Genomic DNA, 21,401 nt, shown 5'->3' on the forward strand with positions numbered 1-21,401 from the left:
CTTGAGTATCAGATGTTCAAAGTAACAATCGAAGTGTCACCCTTGAGATATGTGTTCCAAGGCTTTCTGCATTTCCAAAAATGATTTATAGCAGAGTGTCTGTAGTCACAAATGAACACAGTGCCTCTGAAAAGCTGCTAACATTAGGGCTTTGGAAAATAGAAGCACTCAGAATTAGAGACTGCCATTGAAAATCCAGCCATCTGTACCCAATTAGTATCTATCTAATAAAATAGCCATAAATAATAAGGACCATGTCCCCTAAGGTATTTAGGTGCCTAATTCCCATTTATTTCAATTTAGGATCTATAGCCTATGTCCCTTTTGGACTTTGAGGATCCCCTAAGTCACCTACATTCATTAATATGTAGCTCTTAATTTTTGCTTTGGTTTTCCCATCTATCACCAGAACCAAGGAATTTAACATTGCAGAGCTAATTATTTAGTAGTTAGTCATTATTAGCAATACTGGTAAACCCAAAATATAGTTTTGGAGTTTGGAGTTTATTGTTAATACTTAACATCTAAAAATTTCCTCTTTCTTCTTCAAGGAATCTAGGTGCAGAGCTGATATAGGCATTAGTGTTGCAATAATTTGCTGAGCTGTCATACCTTGCTCATATGAAAATTAGTAAGTTCTAGTTTTAGGATACTTTTAAAACAGAGTTTACCAAATTTTTGAAAGTTGAGACCCATTTCAGGAAAACTAAATCAATCACAGTCTTCTTCAAACTCACCAGGTGGTGTTGAAGGCCTGGTCTACATAATTTATACATCTAGTACTCCATCTCTGCTTCACATTGAGAAATGCTATCCTGAAGGCTGGATATTTCTCTTCCTAGGAAGGATCAAAAGCAAAATTACTTATTGTTCATTTTGGGATCTGAATTAATTTGACCCAGCAAAAAGTGAGGCATGAGCTCAATGAGATACATTACAAGAGCCAAGGACGGAGACTTTGTTTTTATTTCTTTTTAACAACAGCTGCAAATCTTGTAAACCAGTGAAAACTAGCCCAGCAAGGTCTTGGGTTCTAGCTCAGTGCGCTTATCAGCACACATCTAATCTTCTAGTTTGTCTAGCTAAAGATCTGTTTCCCCCTTTTTATTGCTCCTTTATTTTTGGGAACAGGAAATGTCTCCAGGAGATAAGGTTCCAGGCCATATGATGAGGCAAGAGCAGACTTTCTTGTGTTTTTTAAAGTCGTTGGTGTTTTAATCTCCTTTGGAAAATTTTCTATTAGAACTTACTCTGTTTCTTCAACCAGCTCACTGGTTCAAGAGAGTTTTGGCTTGCCTGACTTTATAGTTTTGACACTAGCATGTTCCCAGAAGGAGAGGTGTACTATATCTTGTATAATATGGATCCAACCTGGAGAAACTCATTCACACATGGCTCCATTAAAAATGTAGTGGAACTGACAGAGGGAGTGTGACAGAGGACTATAATGGTTAGGAAGACCCGCAACACCTATGTCAGCACTACTGCCGTCTCCTCCACTTGTGCCTGTAGCCAGACTGACTGCCTGACCATGGTTGTTTCTACCCAGATCCTGGTGTGGTTCTGCAAGGACTGTGGCTTGCCGTTTCCACTTACTGATACCCAGGCTGAGGGGAATATTCAGTGTGAAAAGTGCCTGCTGGTGGAAGTTCTCAGGCGGCAGGTGGGGGAGCTACAGGAGGAGGTGGCCAGGTTGAGGAGTATCCGAGTCCATGAGCAGTTCCTGGATAGTATTCAGGTGGAGACTGCGGAGGTAACTGTCCCAGTGCACAGGACGGCTGATAAACCACTGGAGGAGGTGGACCAGGGTGGACACTGGCAGCTGGTTACTTCTCGCAGCAGGCTGTGTCCCACCACTGCTCAGAACCCTCCCACCGTGGTACTGGAAAACCATTATGCTGTACTCGATACAGGAGACCAAGAATTACCCTGTACAGACGAGGAGAAGCCTCATACCACCAAGGCTGGGAAGTCTTCTGCCACCCCTGCAAGAAGGAAACGTAGAGTTGTGGTGGTTGGAGACTCTCTTCTGAGGGGGACGGAGGCGCCCATCTGTCACCCTGACATTTCCTCTCGGGAGGTGTGCTGCCTGCCGGGGGCCCGTATCCGAGACGTTACGCAGGCACTGTCGAGAATTATCCGGCCCTCTGACTACTATCCCATGCTTCTCATCCATGTGGGCACTAATGATACTGCGAGGTGTGATGCTGAGCAGGTCAAGAGTGACTTCAGGGCTCTGGGGGCACGGGTCAGGGAGTTTGGAGCACAGGTGGTATTCTCTTCAATCCTGCCTGTCAGAGGTAGGGGCCCAGGCAAAGACGGGTGTATCCTGGAGGTGAATGCTTGGTTGCGTAGATGGTGTCGCCAGGAAGGCTTTGGTTTCTTTGACCATGGGATCCTTTTCCGGGAAGGACTGCTGAGTAGAGATGGCGTTCACCTTTCGAGGAGGGGGAAGACCATATTCGGACACAGGCTGGCTAACCTAGTGAGGAGGGCTTTAAACTAGGTTCGACGGGGGCAGGGGAGCAAAGCCTGTAGGTAAGTGGACAGCATGAATACATGAGAGATGAATTTGAAATGGGAAGGAGTATGGGCTACACTGGGAGAGTAAAAAGTGGGCCAGGGCAAAACTGGGAGGCAAGACCAAATCAATGTCTGAGATGCCTATATACAAATGCAAGAAGTATGGGAAATAAGCAAGAAGAATTGGAAGTACTAATAAATGAATACAACTATGATATCGTTGGCATCACAGAAACTTGGTGGGGTAATACTTGTGATTGGAATGTTGGTATTGAAGGGTACAGCCTGCTTAGGAAGGACAGGCAGGGAAAGAAGGGAGGAGGTGTTGCCTTGTACATTAAAAATGTACACACTTGGACAGAGGTGGAGATGGATGTAGGAGATGGACGGGTTGAAAATCTGTGGGTTAGACTCAGAGGAGTAAAAAACAAGGATGAGGTCCTACTAGGAGTCTACTACAGGCCCCCTAGCCAGGTGGAAGAGGTGGATGAGGCTTTCTTTAAACAGCTAACAAAATCATCCAGGGCCCAGAATTTGGTGGCGATGGGGGACTTCAACTATGCAGGTATATGTTGGGAAACTAATACAGCAGGGGACAGACTGTCCAATAAATTCTTGGATTGCATTGCAGACAACTTTTTATTCCAAAAGGTTGAAAAAGCTACCAGAGGGGAAGCTGTTCTAGATTTAATTTTAACAAATAGGGAGGAAATTATTGAGAATTTGAAAGTGGAAGGATGCTTGGGTGAAAGTGATCATGAAATCATAGAGTTCACAATTCTAAGGAAGGGTAGAAGGGAAAACAGTACAATAGAGATAATGGATTTCAGGAAGGCAGATTTTGGTAAACTCAGACAGCTGGTAGGTAAGGTCCCATGGGAAGCTAAACTGAGGGGAAAAACAGCTGAGGAGAGTTGGCAGTTTTTCAAAGGGACATTATTAAGGGCCCAAAAGCAAGCTATCCCACTGTGTAGGAAAGACAGAAAACATGGCAAAAGACTGCCTTGGCTTAACCAGGAGATCTCGCATGATCTCAAAATAAAAAAGGAATCGTATAAGAAATGGAAACTAGGACAAATTACAAAGGACGAATATAGGCAAACAACACGAGCATGCAGGAGCAAGATTAGAACGGTTAAGGCACAAAATGAGCTCAAACTAGCTACAAGCATAAAGGGAACCAAGAAGGCTTTTTACAAATACATTGGTAACAAGAGGAAGACTAAGGAGAGGGTAGGGCCATTGGTCAGTGAGGAGGGAGGAACAGTAACAGGGAATTTGGAAATGGCAGAGATGTTTAATGATTTCTTTGTTTCGGTCTTCACTCAGAAATCTGAAGGAATGCCTGACATAGAGAATGCTAGTGGAAAAGGGGTAGGCTTAGAAGTTGAAATAAGAAAAGAACAAATTACAGTTTACTTAGAAAAATTAGATGTCTGCAAATCACCAGGGCCTGATGAAATGCATCCTAGAATCCTCAAGGAGCTGATAGAAGAGGTATCTGAGCCTTTAGCAATCATTTTTGGTAAATCGTGGGAGACGGGAGAGATTCCGGAAGACTGGAAAAGGGCAAATATAGTACCCATTTATGAAAAGGGGAACAAGAATAACTTGGGAAACTACAGGCCAGTCAGCTTAACTTCTGTGCCAGGAAAGATAATGGAGCAGGTAATTAAAGAAATCATCTGCAAGCATTTGGAAGGTGGTAAGGTGCTAGGGAACAGCCAGCATGGTTTTGTTAAAAACAGATCATGTCAAACCAATCTAATAGCTTTCTTTGATAGAATAACGAGTCTTGTGGATAAGGGAGAAGCGGTGGATGTGGTATTCCTAGACTTCAGTAAAGCATTTGACACGGTCTCTCATAATATACTTATCAATAAACTATGCAAATACAACTTAGATGGGGCTACTATAAGGTGGGTGAACAACTGGCTGGATAACCGTACCCAGAGAGTAGTTATTAATGGTTTTCAATCCGGCTGGAAAAGTATAACTAGTGGGGTTCCGCAGGGGTCTGTTTTGGGACCGGTTCTGTTCAATATCTTCATTAACGATTTAGATATTGACATAGAAAGTACACTTATTGAGTTTGCAGATGATACCAAGCTGGGAGGGGTTGCAACTTCTTTGGAGGATAGGGTCATAATTCAAAAGGATCTGGATAAACTGGAGAAATGGGCTGAGGTAAACAGGATGAAGTTTAATAAGGACAAATGCAAAGTGCTCCACTTAGGAAGAAACAATCAGTGTCGCACATACAGAATGGGAAAGGACTGCCTGGGAATGACTACAGCAGAAAGGGATCTGGGGGTTATAGTGGACCACAAGCTAAATATGAGTCAACAGTGTGATGCTGTTGCGAAAAAGGCAAACGTGATTCTAGGGTGCATTAACAGGTGTGTTGTGAACAAGACACGAGAAGTCATTCTCCCGCTCTACTCTGCGCTGGTTAGGCCTCAGCTGGAGTATTGTGTCCAGTTCTGGGCACCGCAGTTCAGGAAGGATGTGGAGAAATTGGAGAGGGTCCAGAGGAGAGCAACGAGAATGATCAAAGGTCTAGGGAACATGACCTATGAAGAAAGGCTGAAAGAATTGGGCTTGTTTAGTTTGGAAAAGAGAAGATTGAAGGGGGACATGATAGCAGTTTTCATGTATCTAAAAGGGTGTCATAAGGCAGAGGGAGGGAACTTGTTCTTCCTTGCCTCTGAGGATAAAACAAGAGGCAATGGACTGAAATTGCAGCAGGGGAGGTTCAGGTTGGACATTAGGAAAAAGTTCCTAACTGTCAGGGTGATCAAACACTGGAACGAATTGCCAAGGGAGGTGGTAGAATCTCTATCACTGGAGCTATTTAAGAAGAGGCTAGATAGATGGCTTTCAGGGATGGTCTAGAAAGTGCTTGGTCCTGCCATGAGGGCAGGGGGCTGGACTCGATGGCCTCTCGAGGTCCCTTCCAGTCCTACTCTTCTATGATTCTATGACCCAGTCATAAAGGACATAAAGGGCTTCAGAGGCACCTGCCAACGTATTACAGTTGTTTGCGAGGACTCGTTGTAGTGCTTCACAGAACTGAACAAGGCAAAGTAGTTGAAAAAGATCTTGAGCTTTGTTTCAGTTTTGGGAGTAAATAGTTTAACCAGATTAAGAGTATACATACACTCCCTGAGTTATATCATCTGATGAAGTGAGTCTGTGCTCACGAAAGCTCATGCTCAGAATTTTTCTGTTAGTCTATAAGGTGCCACAGGACCTTTTGTTGCTGTTCCAGATCCAGACTAACACGGCTACCCCTCCGATACTTGACATCATCTGATTTGTGAACATCTGCATTTATGAAATTATCTGCAGCCTCAGGCAAGTGGTGCCGGTGGCAGTGAGTGGCACAAACACTGACCAGAGGACTACAGCCAGCCCCATCCCTCAGTGGCCCTTCCCTCTATGTTTTCTGTGCTTGTTTCTGCAGCCAGACCCATCCCATATGCCAGGCTGTGCCCAACCCCTGCTCACTCAGTAGGTGGCACAGACTCAAGTGAGCAGTGGGTGGCCACGCAACTCCCTGTAGAGAAGTGGTGATTTGAAGAGGAAATAACCACCTGTCTCCAGCCACCAGTTATGTGGCTCCTCCTGAGGTTCTCCAGCCTGTGTATGCATGTTCTCACGGCCTCCTGGTGAGTGAGGGTTGGGCACAACCTGCACAGGGAGCCAGCACAGAGTACACAAGGAGGGACAGCCAGGTGATGGGGCTGGCCAGAGGAGCCAATGCACAGCTGGGAGTGATCACTGCGGGGATGCCCAGCAGACCCCTTCAAAATCTCCACATACCTTATCCTCCTTCTCTAATTAAGCTTTCCTTTCTTTTCCTTAAGCACCCTCATTCATGATTATATTTAAAAAACCCTAATTTAGTCTATTTTTCTTCTTTTATTTAATTATTAGTATTGTAACAATACTTTTTTCTACTATTTTTCATTGCTTGTGTTTGCTTGTTTGTTTTGGGTGCATAGAGCAGGAACCTAACTACCATTTGTAACATTTTTTTCTATGGGAAGATGTATTCAGAGTTCCAAACAACTGACTTACAAATGAACTTTTTGAACGCATTCTGTTTGCAAGTTGGGGACTTCCTGTAACTCTGTTTCCATTATAAGTTTACTTTTAGTTCCTTCCTCAAACTTAATCAAAGCTCAAGACATCTTAATGTTCACATATGGCATTCTGTGTGAAGAAAGCTTTTCTTCAACATTTTGGGGAGAGTTGGACAAGCTGTTTTAAAGTATGATTTCAAAAGTGAAAGGTTTTCACGTTTACAAGAGTATTTTCCAAATACATCTGTTCACTTTGCCATGGTGTTCCAGTATCCATTCATCGTTCACCCTTTGTGCCATTCTCTGTATCTTTATAAGGACAATCTTAAAGGTTGTGATGGTTGGTGGGGTGGTTTTTTTTGGTAAGAGTGCAAATGTGATCTGTCAGGAAGCTAAAGGCTGTTGATCTCCAGCTTTCTAAGGTGAGGGTGGGAAAAGAAGAAGGTTGCATTTTAGAGCATATTTCTGTGTCACCCCAGTGGAGCAAGGAAATTCACCTCACTTTTGGCTGTGCACTTCACCTTTAAATCCTGTTCACACTACGATTAAATTGGGAATTCTTTTCAAAAATGGTTTAACTATCATCCAGAACCTATGCACCATCTATAGTATGTTTAAAATTTAAATGGTTTAATTGTGCAGCGTTCAGATCAGTTTGTTGAACATAAATGGCTGTGGCTCTGGCTATAAACTCTTATTTCCAATAAAATCGCATAAAAGTTATAGTATGAGAAGGCCTTTCAGAGTTAGAGTAAAATACTAGGTTCATATCTAAGTTTGGGTAGCCTACTTTGCTGTCTGCATAGAAATCCTCATTTGCTGCTTTGCTGAACTAATGTTTGCCTGAATGTACCTGCTTAATCCATATTATAGATACATTAATGCTACAATGGCTTAATTTAGGTAAGTGGCTGTGAACAAGTATGTGATTGACCATCACAATGCATTACAAAAGCATAAATAATACCCCTTTCCAACTATGGAAATTTTTGGTCCTGACTATATGTGTTTTCACTAGACTGAAATACAGTAGACCCATGACTTGCGCAGAGGTTGTGTTCTTGTGCACCCTCACATAATTTGGGGGAGCCAGGAAACTGACCAGTGCTGGTCAGTTTCCTGCTCCTGTCATGGGCGGCAGCCAAGAGTCAGGCTGTCTCCCCAGTAAGAGCTGGGAAACCACTCCTGTCAGTGGCAGTGAGAGTCAGTTTCCCCACTCCCCTGAATGGTGGGGACCTGGGCCTGGCTCTGGGCTGCCTGCCAGGTGCAGGAGCCAGGAAAATGACCTGCTGTGCTGGTCAGTTTCCTGGCTCTCTAGAGTGACAGGCAGCCTGGAGTCAGGTGCCAGCTCCCCACCACTCAGCTGTGTGAACCCAAGATGCACGGATCTTGGGATTCTACTATATGTGAAATTATCACAACGTGTTACAAAATGTGAGGAAAAATCTTCAAAGTGCTGTTTTACTGCAAATTTTTACAGTTTTTCTCATGTTTTTTCCTTTTCATATAGTAGTAGAATTATTCAGTAGATTTCAGTTATGTATTTTTGACATCTCTGTGCTTGATTGATCCAGTGTTACAGGAGACAGTATTTTGTGTCATTGAGAAAACTTAAAGAAGCTCCTTTAAAGTAATAGAAGGAGAATGTCACTTCGATAGGTTTCACAAGAAAAGAATGAATTTCTAAGAAGAGGAGGTTTAAGGGTGGAGAAATGAAATGTAGAATATTGTGGTCTAAAATTAAGCCTTTGAGTACGTAAGAAGAGATACCTACCTCTTCTTGGACCCTGAATCCAGCTCCATCCTCCCCCTGCAAGTAGAAGTTACCCAAAGTAGGAGAGGATAGGGAGACCTTGGAAGAGTATAAAACAAGGCATAAAGAACAGTATATAGTGGTAAACAAACCAGATTTCTATAACTTTCTCCATATTTATTGCGTCCAAAAGAGTACAGCACAAGCTGTGCATGTCTACACCTGCAATCAGAAATAGTTTTAAAGAATTTTAAAATAGTACCTGATTGCCATGCCAGTATAACGGTTATATGTAACAAGTTAGTGACCACATAGCAGGCACAAAACAAACTGGCCCAGCTGCATCTGGAATTACTAGGTCATCTAGCATTCAGCAGAGTTTGAAATAATGGAGAATGTACTGGGGCTGAATAGCAGCTGGCAAATGGAGATGACCAAATGGATATGTAGCTTTTCTTTCAGACAACACAAATGGGATTTTAAAAGAATTTGTGAGGTTTAACAGACTGTGATACATTAAGGATAGTAAATTGCAGTAAGATACTTTCAAAATTATATGCACAACAAAAGATTCTATTATCACAGTTATGAAGTAAAAACTAAACTTAGTAAATGGTGAAGTTAGAGGTTATTGTGTAAATATGTGTATCCACTGACTGGGCTAATAGTTTGATCACCATAAGTCAAAGATTTGTATGAAATCATAAATTTGAATTAATCTTTCCCTTCTTCACAGGGAAGTGACTGACTTAGGGTGACCATCCGTCCTGTATTTGGGATGCCAAAAAAGGCACCCCTGCTTATTTTTTAAGTGGGATTTATTGTCCCATATTTGGGCCCTCTCCCTGCTGACCTTTTCTGCTAGCAGCTGCGCAGGCACAGCTGCTGGCAGGAGTTATTTTCCCTAGCCTTGTGGAAGCAGAGGGAGTGTGGGTGACTGCCGCATCCCTGCCGCTTCCCTGGAGCTCCGAGGGAGGGCTGGTGGCTGGGAGAGCACTACTGGCTGTGGCTTCTCTGGTTCTCCAGGGTGGAAAGAGGGGGTGGCTGCCACTTCCCCTGGGGCTCTGAGTGGGTGGGGTTAGGTAGCATCAGCTGCCGCTTCCCCAGGGTTCCCTGCAGCACTGGTGGCTGCCACTTCCCAGGGCTGCCAGGGAGTGCCGGCAGCTGCCACCTCCTTCCTGGTTCCCTGGGGCTTGGTGGAGCTGAGAGGAGCTGCACCCCCACCCCCATATCTCCCTGTCCCTTATTTGGGACAGGTAGATATGATTGCCCTAGAGTGACCCATCCTTCTGTTCAAATCCACAGTGTTCTTCTGTCACACAGTCTGGATATATGGGTAGCTCTAAAGACCTTTAGTCTGAGCTTCTTATTTGTTTAATTTTTTCCAAAATGCCTCAGCCTTTGAGTATGCAAACATTTCTTGACCAGATGGTTAGTTAGGCATTGTAGTAGCATTGTGCAAACCTATGCTGACTTAACAAGACATTCCACAAATCTATCCCAGAAGGAATGAAAGCATACGCTACAAGACGTCTGGAGACAACACAGGCAGAAACTTATGCGGGAATCTGCCGTGCAGCAACCTGGTTTTCTGTCAATGCTTTTATTAGATGGAGGGGGTGGGTTGGGGCAGTGGCTCTTTCTGTGGTCTGAATTCTGATACCTGGCACAGTAGTTGCTACAGTAGAGAATTTGCTGGGCACCTGGTAGATTGTGCAGTGGGGCTAAGGTAGGCTTCTTGCCTGTCCCAGCTTCCCATGGCTCTTGGATGCATCTGCCATGTCCCAGCAACTGAAAGAACAGAAGAGACTTTTTTTTTTTCCCAAATTCATTAAAAACTCAATAATTCAAGAGCCACAACGCATGTGAATATGAGACAGTCCTTCATCATGTCAAACCATACTTTTTTTAACCCCTATTTTAAAAACTGCCTAGACATATTCCACAACGCACTGCACATGTTAAAGAGGGAGTTATCCAGCGTTATAAGATCACATATCATTTGCTGTTTACATATGAGTTGTTCGTTGTTGGGCTTTTAGACATTCACTGAAATATCAAAAATAATCAGAAAGTTGTTTTTTTTTTTTACTTTGCAGTGATAGCACCAGGATCCACAAAGAAGTCTTTGAAGAGGTGCAGGTTGCTGACCTCTCCTCTAGGTGCACAGGTGGCCAGAGAGGCTCTGTGCAATGCCTCTGCTCCAAGCACCAGCTCTCTATCTCCCAAAGCATTAAATTGCTTATTTCTTCTTACATAAACAGCTTTTTGTTATGCTGTAATAGAATAACAGAAAACTGTTGTTTTGGCTGTTAATCTTGTTGGAATTTTAAAACAAACATTCTGCTTTTAAAACAAAGATTTACAAAGAAGCAAAAGCTTGCTAGAACTAAATGAAAATTATGTTGTGAAGTGCCCATATTGAAGTCTGTAATCTTGTACATAGTGTTTAATACACATGCATTAGAACTTAATTTACATATAAACTGAAAATACACATGCTAAATAATTCAGCATTGTCAATGTAATTTTTTCATTTGAAGTGTTGAATTTATATGCAGATGTAAACAATGTCTTGAGTTATCAAGATGAAAAAATTGTTTAAATGACAATGTAATTTGCCTTTGCTGCTTTTACATAAACTGGCAAAGCTACAGTACACTATCTAAGCATCTATTTGTTTTTTATTCTGAAACTCATAATTTGACCATTTAAATTCACATCAAGCTGAACAAGTGTATATAGATAGAGATAAAAACTGTAATGAATTAGTTTCCTATATTATTTAATTTATTTTGTTTTGAGAGCCTTACAATTGTTTAAAAAGCTTCACATTTTAGGACATGGTTGTACTCCGAGCTGTGTGCAAGAAGAACCAATGTAGGTTCAGGAAAGTCAGATGCTTTTGTGATGAATTTCTGTGTTAAGTTTTGGTAAAGAATAAAAAAATGTTGTCCAGTTTTACAAAAAGCTTTACTACTGGAGCAAGAAACCTATTTCAGTATACTCTGTTTTTCTTCAAACTTCATTTTGCTTACTGCATTGAACACACATTTTTTGCTGGTTCAGTCAAGACCACTTGCTAATGATTGTAATATTTAACTAAACCATTCAGATTTTATCATATTTAGTTGCAAATGTGGAGACACATTGCATTTCAAAAAGGCTTTGTTTCTCTTAATGCTAATATTTTTTACCCATTGTCAACAGTCAGCTTGCTGAATACTGGATCTGATTACAATCCCCACTCATTCTTTTTCAACACAGGTCTAAAAAAGAAAAAGCTAAAGCAGGCATAAAAGCAGATGCTTCTGATCAAGAACCAGAGGGGCTCACACTTTTGGTACCAGACATCCAGAAGACTGCTGAGATAGTTTATGCTGCTACCACCAGTTTGCGCCAAGCAAATCAAGGTAAAATAAGAATCAGAATTTTGATGCATACTATACCTAGGATTTTTAGCACACTTCACGTGAAATTCAGAGGCCATTTTCTTAAAAAATGGCTGCCATAGGAAGTGTGATTCCTAGGACTTAGGTCCCCAACTGCCATTTAAGGTGCCTAAGGCCAGTACTTAGGCACCACAGAGAGCCTCAGCATCTCTGCTCAGATGCCATGTTACACTGCAGATGCCTAAGGCTTCTAGTCCCCTACAATTACACTGTTAAACTTTCCTAAGTTTCAAGGAGAGAATTCCCACTGTCTAGTACGCAGATGCCTGTCTCATGCATATGCCTCTGCAGAATCCTCAAGTAAGCATTTCCCTGCATTTTCCCACTTACCTGGCCTACCCACTCCAGGAGGCGTGCTGAGAGCATGCTTAACCTCATACAGAATGGCAAGGGGAATGAAGAGGAAGCAGTGGAGGCAGCCTCCTTGCAAACTTTATCCCAGTAGTTAAAATACTCATCCAAGATGTAGGTAATCCAAAATAAATTTTTCCCTCTGTCTGATGTGGAGAAGGGTTTGAACAAGGATGTGCCACCACTCAGGTGAGCCCCTTAAGCTATGAGTCCACTGAGCTATCGAATATTCTAGGATGAGTCTTTCCCAGTGAAGCTGTGTGATGAAATAATTAAGTATGCATTGGGCCAGCGACTGAGTCTGTACTCGGTGGGTAGAGCACTGACTTGAGAAACGGGAAACTAAAGTTTGGATTCCTTTTCCAAATGAGGCAGAAGGAAGGAATCAAACCTGGGTATCCCACATTCTGAGTGACTGACGTTACTATTGGGCTAAAGGTTGTAAAAGGTGCCACCTCCTGCATTTCTTGAAAAAAGAAACAAAAGATCTTGGGAATCACTGCCTTCGGAAAGTTTGCTGACTGTTGGACACACTGCCAGGACCCATGGTGTAGAGTTGGCGGTGGAGTCCTGCAGCTCAGTTCAAATGTTCAGTGGGATGCCTTACTTATAAGACTGATGCTTAGCAATGTTATAGGTTAACCTGTTAATATTTTACATCCCTAGCTCCTACAATATGGTTGGTTTTTACAGTATTTCTAGAGTGGCTTTCTACCTGTAGGTTGCCTGTAGGATAGGGAAACATGGAATTTTATTTAAAAAAAAAAAACTGTCTTAAATTCACAATGCATGTTGGTAGTTTGAGCTTTATAGTTATGTTATTTGTAAAGCAAAACTTAGTCTGAATTTAAATAAAGAGCTGATATTGTCATCGGTTATGGAAAATGTGCTCATGATCCCCATCAAACCACTACCAGTAAATTAAAATCTGTTTTCTAATCTTGCATGAAAATATATATATCATTCTTCCTCGAGTGTCCCCGTGGGTGCTCCACGATAGGTGTCGGGCTCGCCCCGGCGCTGCAGATCGGAAACTTTCCAGCAGTTTCTGCCAGACCGCGCATACGCCGGCGCGCACCGCTCCCTTCCGCGCCCCCGGCCACGTGCGCGATCCGGTCCCCGCCAGTTCCTTCTTAACCGCCATCGGCTGCAGACGGAATCCGCTCACGCTGCGGCCAGAGTCAGCGTAGTTAGAGTTTTTAGTTAGATTGTTGGTTTCTTTTCTTGCAAAAAAAAAAAGTAATAAAAATAATATATATAGAAAGCTTTAGTAAAAGAGAGGGAGGAGCGGAGACAACGCGGGGACATGAAGGCCAGTAGGCCTCCTGCCGCGGCAGGCTGGGGTCCGTGAGAGGGGAACAGGCACAGAGACAGTGCTAAGTACCCTATTAACAGCTCAAAAGACTCACCGTGATGTCCTCTTCAGGATTCAAAAAGTGTGAGTCCTGCCGCGAAGCTATGCCGGCCTCCGATGGGCATAGTCAATGCATTAGGTGCCTGGGGGAATCACACGTTACCCAGAAGTGTTCCTTTTGTGCAAAGCTCACAGCCAGAGCCAGAAATGCAGCTGAAAATGCTGTTGTTTGATAAGGCCCTCCAGCCAGACGTGCCGGAGAAGCCTCAATCGGAGAGACCCACAGGGCTCCATAAAAGGAAGGCGGTGTCCCTCACCCCCTCGGTGCAGAAACGGAGGAAGCTTTCTCCAGCCCAATCCTGCTGGCTGCCACAGCGAGCGGGACGGGTGTAGCACACCACCCCCAGCCACAGTCACAAACAAGCGGCAGCGCAGCAGCGCACATGGCAGAGGCTGAGCCTCCAATTACTAAACAGCCGGCAAGCACAGCCTTCAGAGCGGCAGCCAGGCAAGCGCTGGAACCGGCGGCACCGCCGCAAGCGGCACAGATCCCCACAGCGTCAACGGTGCAGGGCCAACAGGCACGCAGCCTGCAGGCACCGGAGGAGGCTATCTACATGGCACCGCAGCTAAGCATGCCGAGCGCGGCTCCGACAGCAGGGCCGAGATCCCCGGCACGGGAGGGGGCGGTGCCAGCCCCACAGGGGAGGGGAAAGGCAGCAGCAAAAACCCGGCACCGCAGCCCTTCCCCGGACGGGGCTGCAGGGCTGCTTTCAACAAGCCCTCCCCTTATGCTGCGCACACCAACCAGAAGACATGGGTCTCCCCCAGCCTACCCAGAGCCTCCTTCTCTGTTCCTCCAACCAGTGTCACCATGGCTTGGGCCACCTTCGCCTTTTCTGGGATTTGACCCCCTGGAGTACTATCACAAACCAGTTTCACCATTGTCTCAGTCATCAAGAAGATCTTGCTCTCCCAGACATAGGGGGTATGCACCTTGAGAGTGGTCCAGGTCTCCATCCCAGGAACCGTGCCTGTGCTGCTATGGTTGCCCTTACCATGCTGGGCATAGACACCACAGGCAGACACCCAGGGGCAAGTCCCCCCCGACCATCCAATATCCCCGTGGGCACTCACGGACGGGGACGGAAACACAGTTGTCTCAGGAGGAGTTGATTTTGGAACCCTGAGATTTTCCCTCGCAGGCCTCTAGCGAGAGGGTGTACCACCGACAGCAGGACCCTGAGAGTTCGAAGGACCCTAGTGGTTCCTCCTTGTCCTCCCCCGACGAGGCTACGGCCCCCGGGGATGTTGCTCCCCCGGACGACCTCAAATAGTTTCAGGAGCTGTTTAAAAGGGTGGCTTTCACGCAAGGCATCCAAACAGCAGAGGTGCAGGAGAAGCACCACAAGCTCCTCAAAAACCTGAGACCTCCGGCCTCATCCAAAATCGCTATCCCTCTCGATGAAGCAGTCATGGAGTCGGCCACCACCATATGGCAGACCCCGGCTTCCGCTCCACCTATAAACAAGAGAGCGGATAAGAAATACTTCGTCCCGGTGAAGGGCATGGAGTTCCTGTTTAGTCACCCACAACCAAATTCACTGGTGGTAGAATCGTCTCAGCAGAGATCAAAGACTTCCCAGTACAAAGCAGGGGGCACAGAGAGAGATGCCAAGAAGCTAGAGCTATTCGGCAGAAAGGTATACTCCTCCTCCACCCTGCTGTTGAGAGTGGCAAATTATGCAGCACATCTAGCGAACCATAATTTCGACAATTACTCCAGGCTTACTTCTCTCATGGATTCGCTTCCGGAAGATAAGAAGCCGGTGCTGAAGGCCATTGTGCAAGAGGGTTCTGCAGCTTCGAGGATGGGAGTCCAGATCGCCCTGGACGTAGCGGACATGGCGGCACGCTCAACGGCTATGGCAGTCGTCATGCGCAGGGAATCCTGGCTGCAGACATCGGGTATCCCGAGGGATCTGCAGGCAAAAATTGTTGATCTCCCCTTCGACACGCAGAAGTTGTTTGCAGAGTCAACTGATTCAGTTCTTCACTCCAGTAAGGACTCAAGAGCTACACTCGGAACCCTGGGTATTTATACCCCTCCATACAGAAGGAAAAAGTATTACCCTCAACAAAGGCGATACCCGTACCAACCTCAGCGAGCTCAGTACCAACGGGGCTACGACCAAGGGCGACATCAACAGCAGCAACAGTATAGAACTCCTAGGTGACGTTCCCAAGAGAGCCGTGCATCCTCGGGGCAGGCCCAAAGGCAACAAGTTTGACGGACAGGTTGAGGGCTGCACTATTACTACCATCGTGCAATGCCATCACCAACTAATGTTCCATCATTGCCTCCGACCGTTCCACTCACAATGGCAAAAGATCACCACAGACAAATGGGTACTGGAGATCATAGCCACGGGTCACGCAATCCCCTTCCAGTCGCTCCCACCGCCAAAACCTCCACCCAGGCCTCATCTCAGGGATGCTTCCCACAAGGTGAAACTCAAGCAGGAGGTGGACCATCTTATGTTCATAGGGGCGGTGGAAAGAGTACCAGAGCGACTCCAGGGGAAAGGGTTTTATTCACGATACTTCCTCACAGAGAAGAAAACAGGAGGCTGGAAGCCCATCTTAGATCTTCAAGGCCTCAACCGGTACTTGCGCAAACAGCGTTTTCGGATGATCACAGTCGCCTCTAAACTCACGGCACTGGACGATGGAGATTGGTTTGCAGCCCTCGACTTACAAGATGCGTATTTTCATATAACGATCCACCCGGCACACAGACGGTTTCTCCGTTTTATGGTCGGCAAAGAACATTTCCAATACAAGGTTCTGCCGTTCGGCCTCTCCTCGGCCCCCAGAGTCTTCACCAAAACCCTGGCAGTGGTGTCAGCCTACCTGCACAGACAGGGAGTATTTATATTCCCATATCTGGACGACTGCCTACTGAAAGGGGCCTCGAAGGCAGAGGTACTACGCATGATACGTGTAACAGCAAACACGTTTTCTTCGCTGGGCCTGGTCATCAACCTCGTGAAGTCAAAGACCGACCCCACACAAGACATAGAGTTCATAGGGGCACGTATAAACTCTATTACAGCAAGGGTCTATCTACCTGACGCCTGCTTTCGTGCCATCGGTTCCCTGGTGCAAGTCATTACATACAGCCCCACAGTGCCGGTCTTAACGTGCTTGCAGCTGCTAGGCCACATGGCAGCGGTGATGTTTGTGGTGCAGAATGCCAGATTGCATATGTGCAGCCTGCAACATTGGCTGGTGAGCGTCTACAAGCCAGCGTCCCACACTGTCCACAGGGTGGTGTCGCCCACGACAGAGGTGTGCAGGGATGGTGGGTAAACCCCAAGAACATGCTAACGGGTACCCTTTCACCAACCACAAATCTCTATTTTTCTTACTACCGACGCTTCCCACACAGGGTGGGGAGCACACATCGGCGACAAGGTAACGCAAGGACTGTGGTCCCCTACGGAACAGTCACTGCATATAAATATACTGGAGCTCAGAGCAGTGTTCAACACCTGCAAACACTTTCGAGACCACATACAAGCAAAGTAGTCGGGATCAATACAGACAATACCTCCACCATGTTTTATATAAATCGACAAGGAGGAGTTCGATCACGTGCCCTATGTGCGGAAGCAGTCCACCTGTGGAACTGGTGCATTGCCAACAATATAACATTGAAGGCCTCGTACTTACCAGGAGCTCACAACGTGAAGGCAGACCAGCTGAGCAGGCGCTTTGCACTCACGCACGAATGGCAGATCCGCTCCGATCTGCTACGACCGATCTTTCATACATGGGGATTTCCCCAGATAGACCTGTTTGCCACCCAGCACAACAAGAAGTGCCCCCGGTACTGCTCCAGGGCAGGACTGGGGCGGGGGTCCTTGGGGGACGCATTCGCGATTTCGTGGAAGGGCCCCCTGCTTTATGCGTTTCCCCCCACAGTGCTCATCCACCAGGTCTTGCAGAAAGCCAGGAGGGAGAGAGCCCGCATGATCCTAGTAGTCCCAACGTGGGATCGACAGCAATGGTTCCCCTTGCTTCTGCGCATGTCGGACCGCCCACCGCTTCCCCTTCCAGCAGCGCCGGACCTGCTCACGCAGGCCCAGGGGTCCATAGTGCATCCACACCCTCAAGGCCTGCGCCTACAAGCATGGTTAATCCATGGCTCAGCTCACTAGAGAGTACATGTACGGAGGGAGTACAACAAGTCCTGGAGAGTAGCCGAAGGACCTCCACCAAGAAGACTTACAAGCAGCAATGGACTCGATTCACTGCATGGTGTTCTGCCAAGCAATTAGCTCCCCTTGATGTGCCTATACCTGTAATACTAGAATACTTACTGGACCTCAAAAGAGGCGGGCTCTCCCTATCCTCGCTGAAGGTCCACCTCGCCGCTATGTCGGCTTTTCGGCATGAAGAAGAAGGGCCCACAGTGTTTGCCTATCCTATTGTTACCAGGTTCCTGAAGGGGCTGGTAAACCTGTACCCCCCTTGGAAACCACTTCCACCATCGTGGAACTTAGACCTAGTGCTCAGCGCGCTAACAGGCCCACCCTTTGAACCCTTAGCCACAGTTCCCCTACGTCTCCTTACGATAAAAACAACCTTCCTCCTTGCAATTACGTCAACTCGCAGGGTGAGCGAGCTCGCAGCGGTCATGGCAACGCCGCCCTGCACAGTATTCTCAAAGGAGGCGGTAACCTTATGGCTGCAGCCAGCCTTTGTTCCGAAAGTTTCTTCAGAGTTCCACCTTAACGAACCTATAGTTTTACTCTCGTTTTACCCGAAGCCTCACAGCTCCAGAAAGGAGGCATGCCTGCATCTCCTGGACGTGAGAAGGGCGTTGGCCTTCTACATAGACAGAACTAAGTCCTTCTGGAAAACGGACAGACTCCTAGTCTCTCTCGCTCCCAGGTCAAAAGGAGAGGGTCTCTCCTCACAGAGAATCTCGAAGCACATTGTGTCCTGTATAAAAATGTGCTACGAACTTCGAAAGACTCCTTTACTGGCCCCGCCTAGGGCTCACTCCACCAGGGCAGTGGCGGCATCAACAGCCTTTTTCAAGGGCATCATGTTAAAAGACATCTGTAGAACGGCGACCTGGTCATCCTATGACACCTTTGCCAAGCATTATGCCCTACACCGGGTATTCCAAGAGGATACCTGCCTCTCGACAGCGGTCCTTTCGGGGGCAAGCTGCACATAAACCGATTACCCACCTCCTTACTTGGGTTACTGCTGGGTAGTCGCCTATCGTGGAGCACCCACGGGGACACTCGAGGAAGAAAGAGAAGTTACTCACCGCAGTAACGATGGTTCTTCAAGATGTGTCCCCGTGGGTGCTCCACCACCCGCCCATCCTCCCCGCTTCGGATCTCTGTTTAGTGTTTTTCAGGAGCATCCGAGGCAGTTGGTCAAGGAACTGGTGGGGACCGGATCGCGCACGTGGCCAGGGGCGCGCAAGGGAGCGGCGTGTGCCAGCGCATGCGCGGTCCAGCAGAAACTGCTGGAAAGTTTCCGATCTGCGGCGCTGGGGCGAGCCCGACACCTATCGTGGAGCACCCACGGGTGAAGGAGTTTTGCCTTCTCCCCCCCACATGTCTCCCAGGCCCGGCTGGGCTCTTGGCATCTAGAGCAACATAACATGTTTTGCAAACGAAACACCTGCTCTCTTGTAGGCAAACCACAAGGAGCTGTGTTGCTTTAATTAGGTGTTTTCGAGAGTTCATGTTCAAGGACTGGGAGGATTGATGTGGCTTTTTTAGAGATAGAAGTGCTGAGCCAGTTGTATTGTAGCTGATTGCTTTTCTCATAATAATGTGCTCTCACTTGGTTGTAAAAGCTGTGAGAATAATAAACTTAGGGCCTTCAGACTATAGAACTGTTGGCCCCCTGCTGTCTATGTTTGTCTTTGTCTTTCATCCTTCGCGGTATCGCACCTCTGGGACCTGTCACTAAAAAGAAATACAACACACGGGGACGCATCTCGAAGAACCATCGTTACTACGGTGGGTAACTTCTCTTTTCACATTTTTATGTAACAGAAAAGAAGTTGGCTGAATACTCCAGAAAGGCTTCTTCGAAGCCCAAGCCTTTGTCTGTTTTAAGATCCCTTGAAGAGAAGTATGTGGCTGTCATGAAAAAACTCCAGTTTGGTAAGTTAATAAGTATTAATGTTGTGCAATATGGGTTCATAGAAAGCAGAAGTCTGAAAAAGTAAATTGAGGCTTCAGTTCAGGAAAACTTTGCATATGTGAGTAACTTTGACACTAGACTATTCACATGCAGAAAGTCACCAAGGGTCCCCATTTTCAGGTTGTAGTAAGGTTTATTAACTAAATTAGATTCAAAGGCATTAAGTACTGGATATTTCACACACAAGTTATAAAATGATCTCTCTGTGTATCTTACTTCTCAGAGGCCACTGACCAACAATTTTATCTTGTTTCCTTATGCTTCCTCATCTATGTTTCTGTAGCCCTCTATTGTCTTTTCTTACATTTAAATTGTAAACCGTAGAGGGAGAAACAATCCTTTTTGGTCTGTTTCTGCACAGCACCTAACACGATGTGATCCTGGTCCATGACTGAGCTCTTAGATGCTGTGATGATATAAATAATCCTTTCTCAAATATTTGGATGTTGGAATAAACAGTTGCTTTTGCAGCATTTGTAACTCCAATTTATTTGCTTCTCTGAATACTCGTAAGACAATATTTTGTTCAGAGATAAATTACTGGAGCAAGTACAGGTAAAACTTCTCTAGCCTGGGACTCTTTGGTCCAGCAAAATAATTTTAGTTAACTGGATGTCCACTTACTGTGGATGTGACCAAGTTTCCCATGGTCCAATAAAGTTTGTTTACTGCCACCAGTCCTGGTTCTCAGTGTTCCATGGTGTTATTTAACTCTTAATTTACCCCATAGGTCTTCTAGGAGCCCAGGAAGCAGTGGAAGACAATATTGACCTCTTGTGGTTTGGCGAATTCTCTGGTTCAGCACTGTTCAGATCCCAAGGGTGCTGGACTGCAGAGGTTCAACCTGTATCATGAATACTTATGTTACCATGTATTCATACCAGCAAGGGCATGGGCCTTCTTGAAAACTCTGTGTTTGAGAGCATGAAAAGCAATAACATGGGACTTAAGTGACAAATACATTGTGTGAAATACATTAGGATGATGTTCAATAAGGACTATTGTAAATTACTACGCTTAAGATGGCCTAATCTACTGCACAGATACAAAATGGCTGCCCAGGAAAGAGTACTCCTCAAAAGAATTTTGGTGTTACAGTGTATCACATATTGAATGAGTCAGCAATGTAATGCTTTTGCCAAAAATAAACATCATTCTGGGATGTATTAGAGTTGTTGTAAGCAACACAAAAGAAATAATTCTTCCACTCAGTGTGCTCTTATTAAGGTCTCACTTGGAATATTATATCTAGCTTTGGGCACAATTCTTTAGCAAAGGTCTGAATAAATTGGAGAAAGTCCAGAGGAGAACAACAAAAAGAATAAAGCATCTAGAAAATGTGACCCAAATGGAAAGACTGGGGGGACTGGTTTTGTTTAATCTGAGAAGGCTGAGGGGGTAACGTCGTCTTTTCAAGTAAGTTAAAAGCTGTAGTCAAGAGGAGGGCGATAAATTGTTCTACTTATTCCCCAAAGACCAGACAAGAAGCAGTGGGTTTAAATTGCAGCTAAGGATGTTTAGGTTAGACAGTAGAAAAAAACCTTCAGACTGTCAAGGCAGTTAAACACTAGAACAAATTACTAGAGAGGTTGTGACATCTTAGTTATTGAAGGATTTTAAGAACAGGTTAGCAAACATTT

The 21,401-nt window shown here is 45.6% G+C and overlaps 1 protein-coding gene across 1 annotated transcript in view; it reads left to right on the top strand.

Annotated features, from left to right (window-relative positions):
* BIRC6 (baculoviral IAP repeat containing 6) overlaps positions 1-21,401 on the top strand; it is a 328,895-nt gene that overhangs the window by 260,215 nt on the left and 47,279 nt on the right. Inside the window, 2 exon segments of the mRNA XM_074989697.1 lie at positions 11,632-11,777; positions 19,611-19,721. Of these exon segments, the coding sequence (XP_074845798.1) occupies positions 11,632-11,777; positions 19,611-19,721 (257 nt within the window).

Source organism: Carettochelys insculpta, chromosome 3 (genome assembly GCF_033958435.1).
Source record: "Carettochelys insculpta isolate YL-2023 chromosome 3, ASM3395843v1, whole genome shotgun sequence".
Lineage (NCBI taxonomy): Eukaryota > Metazoa > Chordata > Testudines > Carettochelyidae > Carettochelys > Carettochelys insculpta.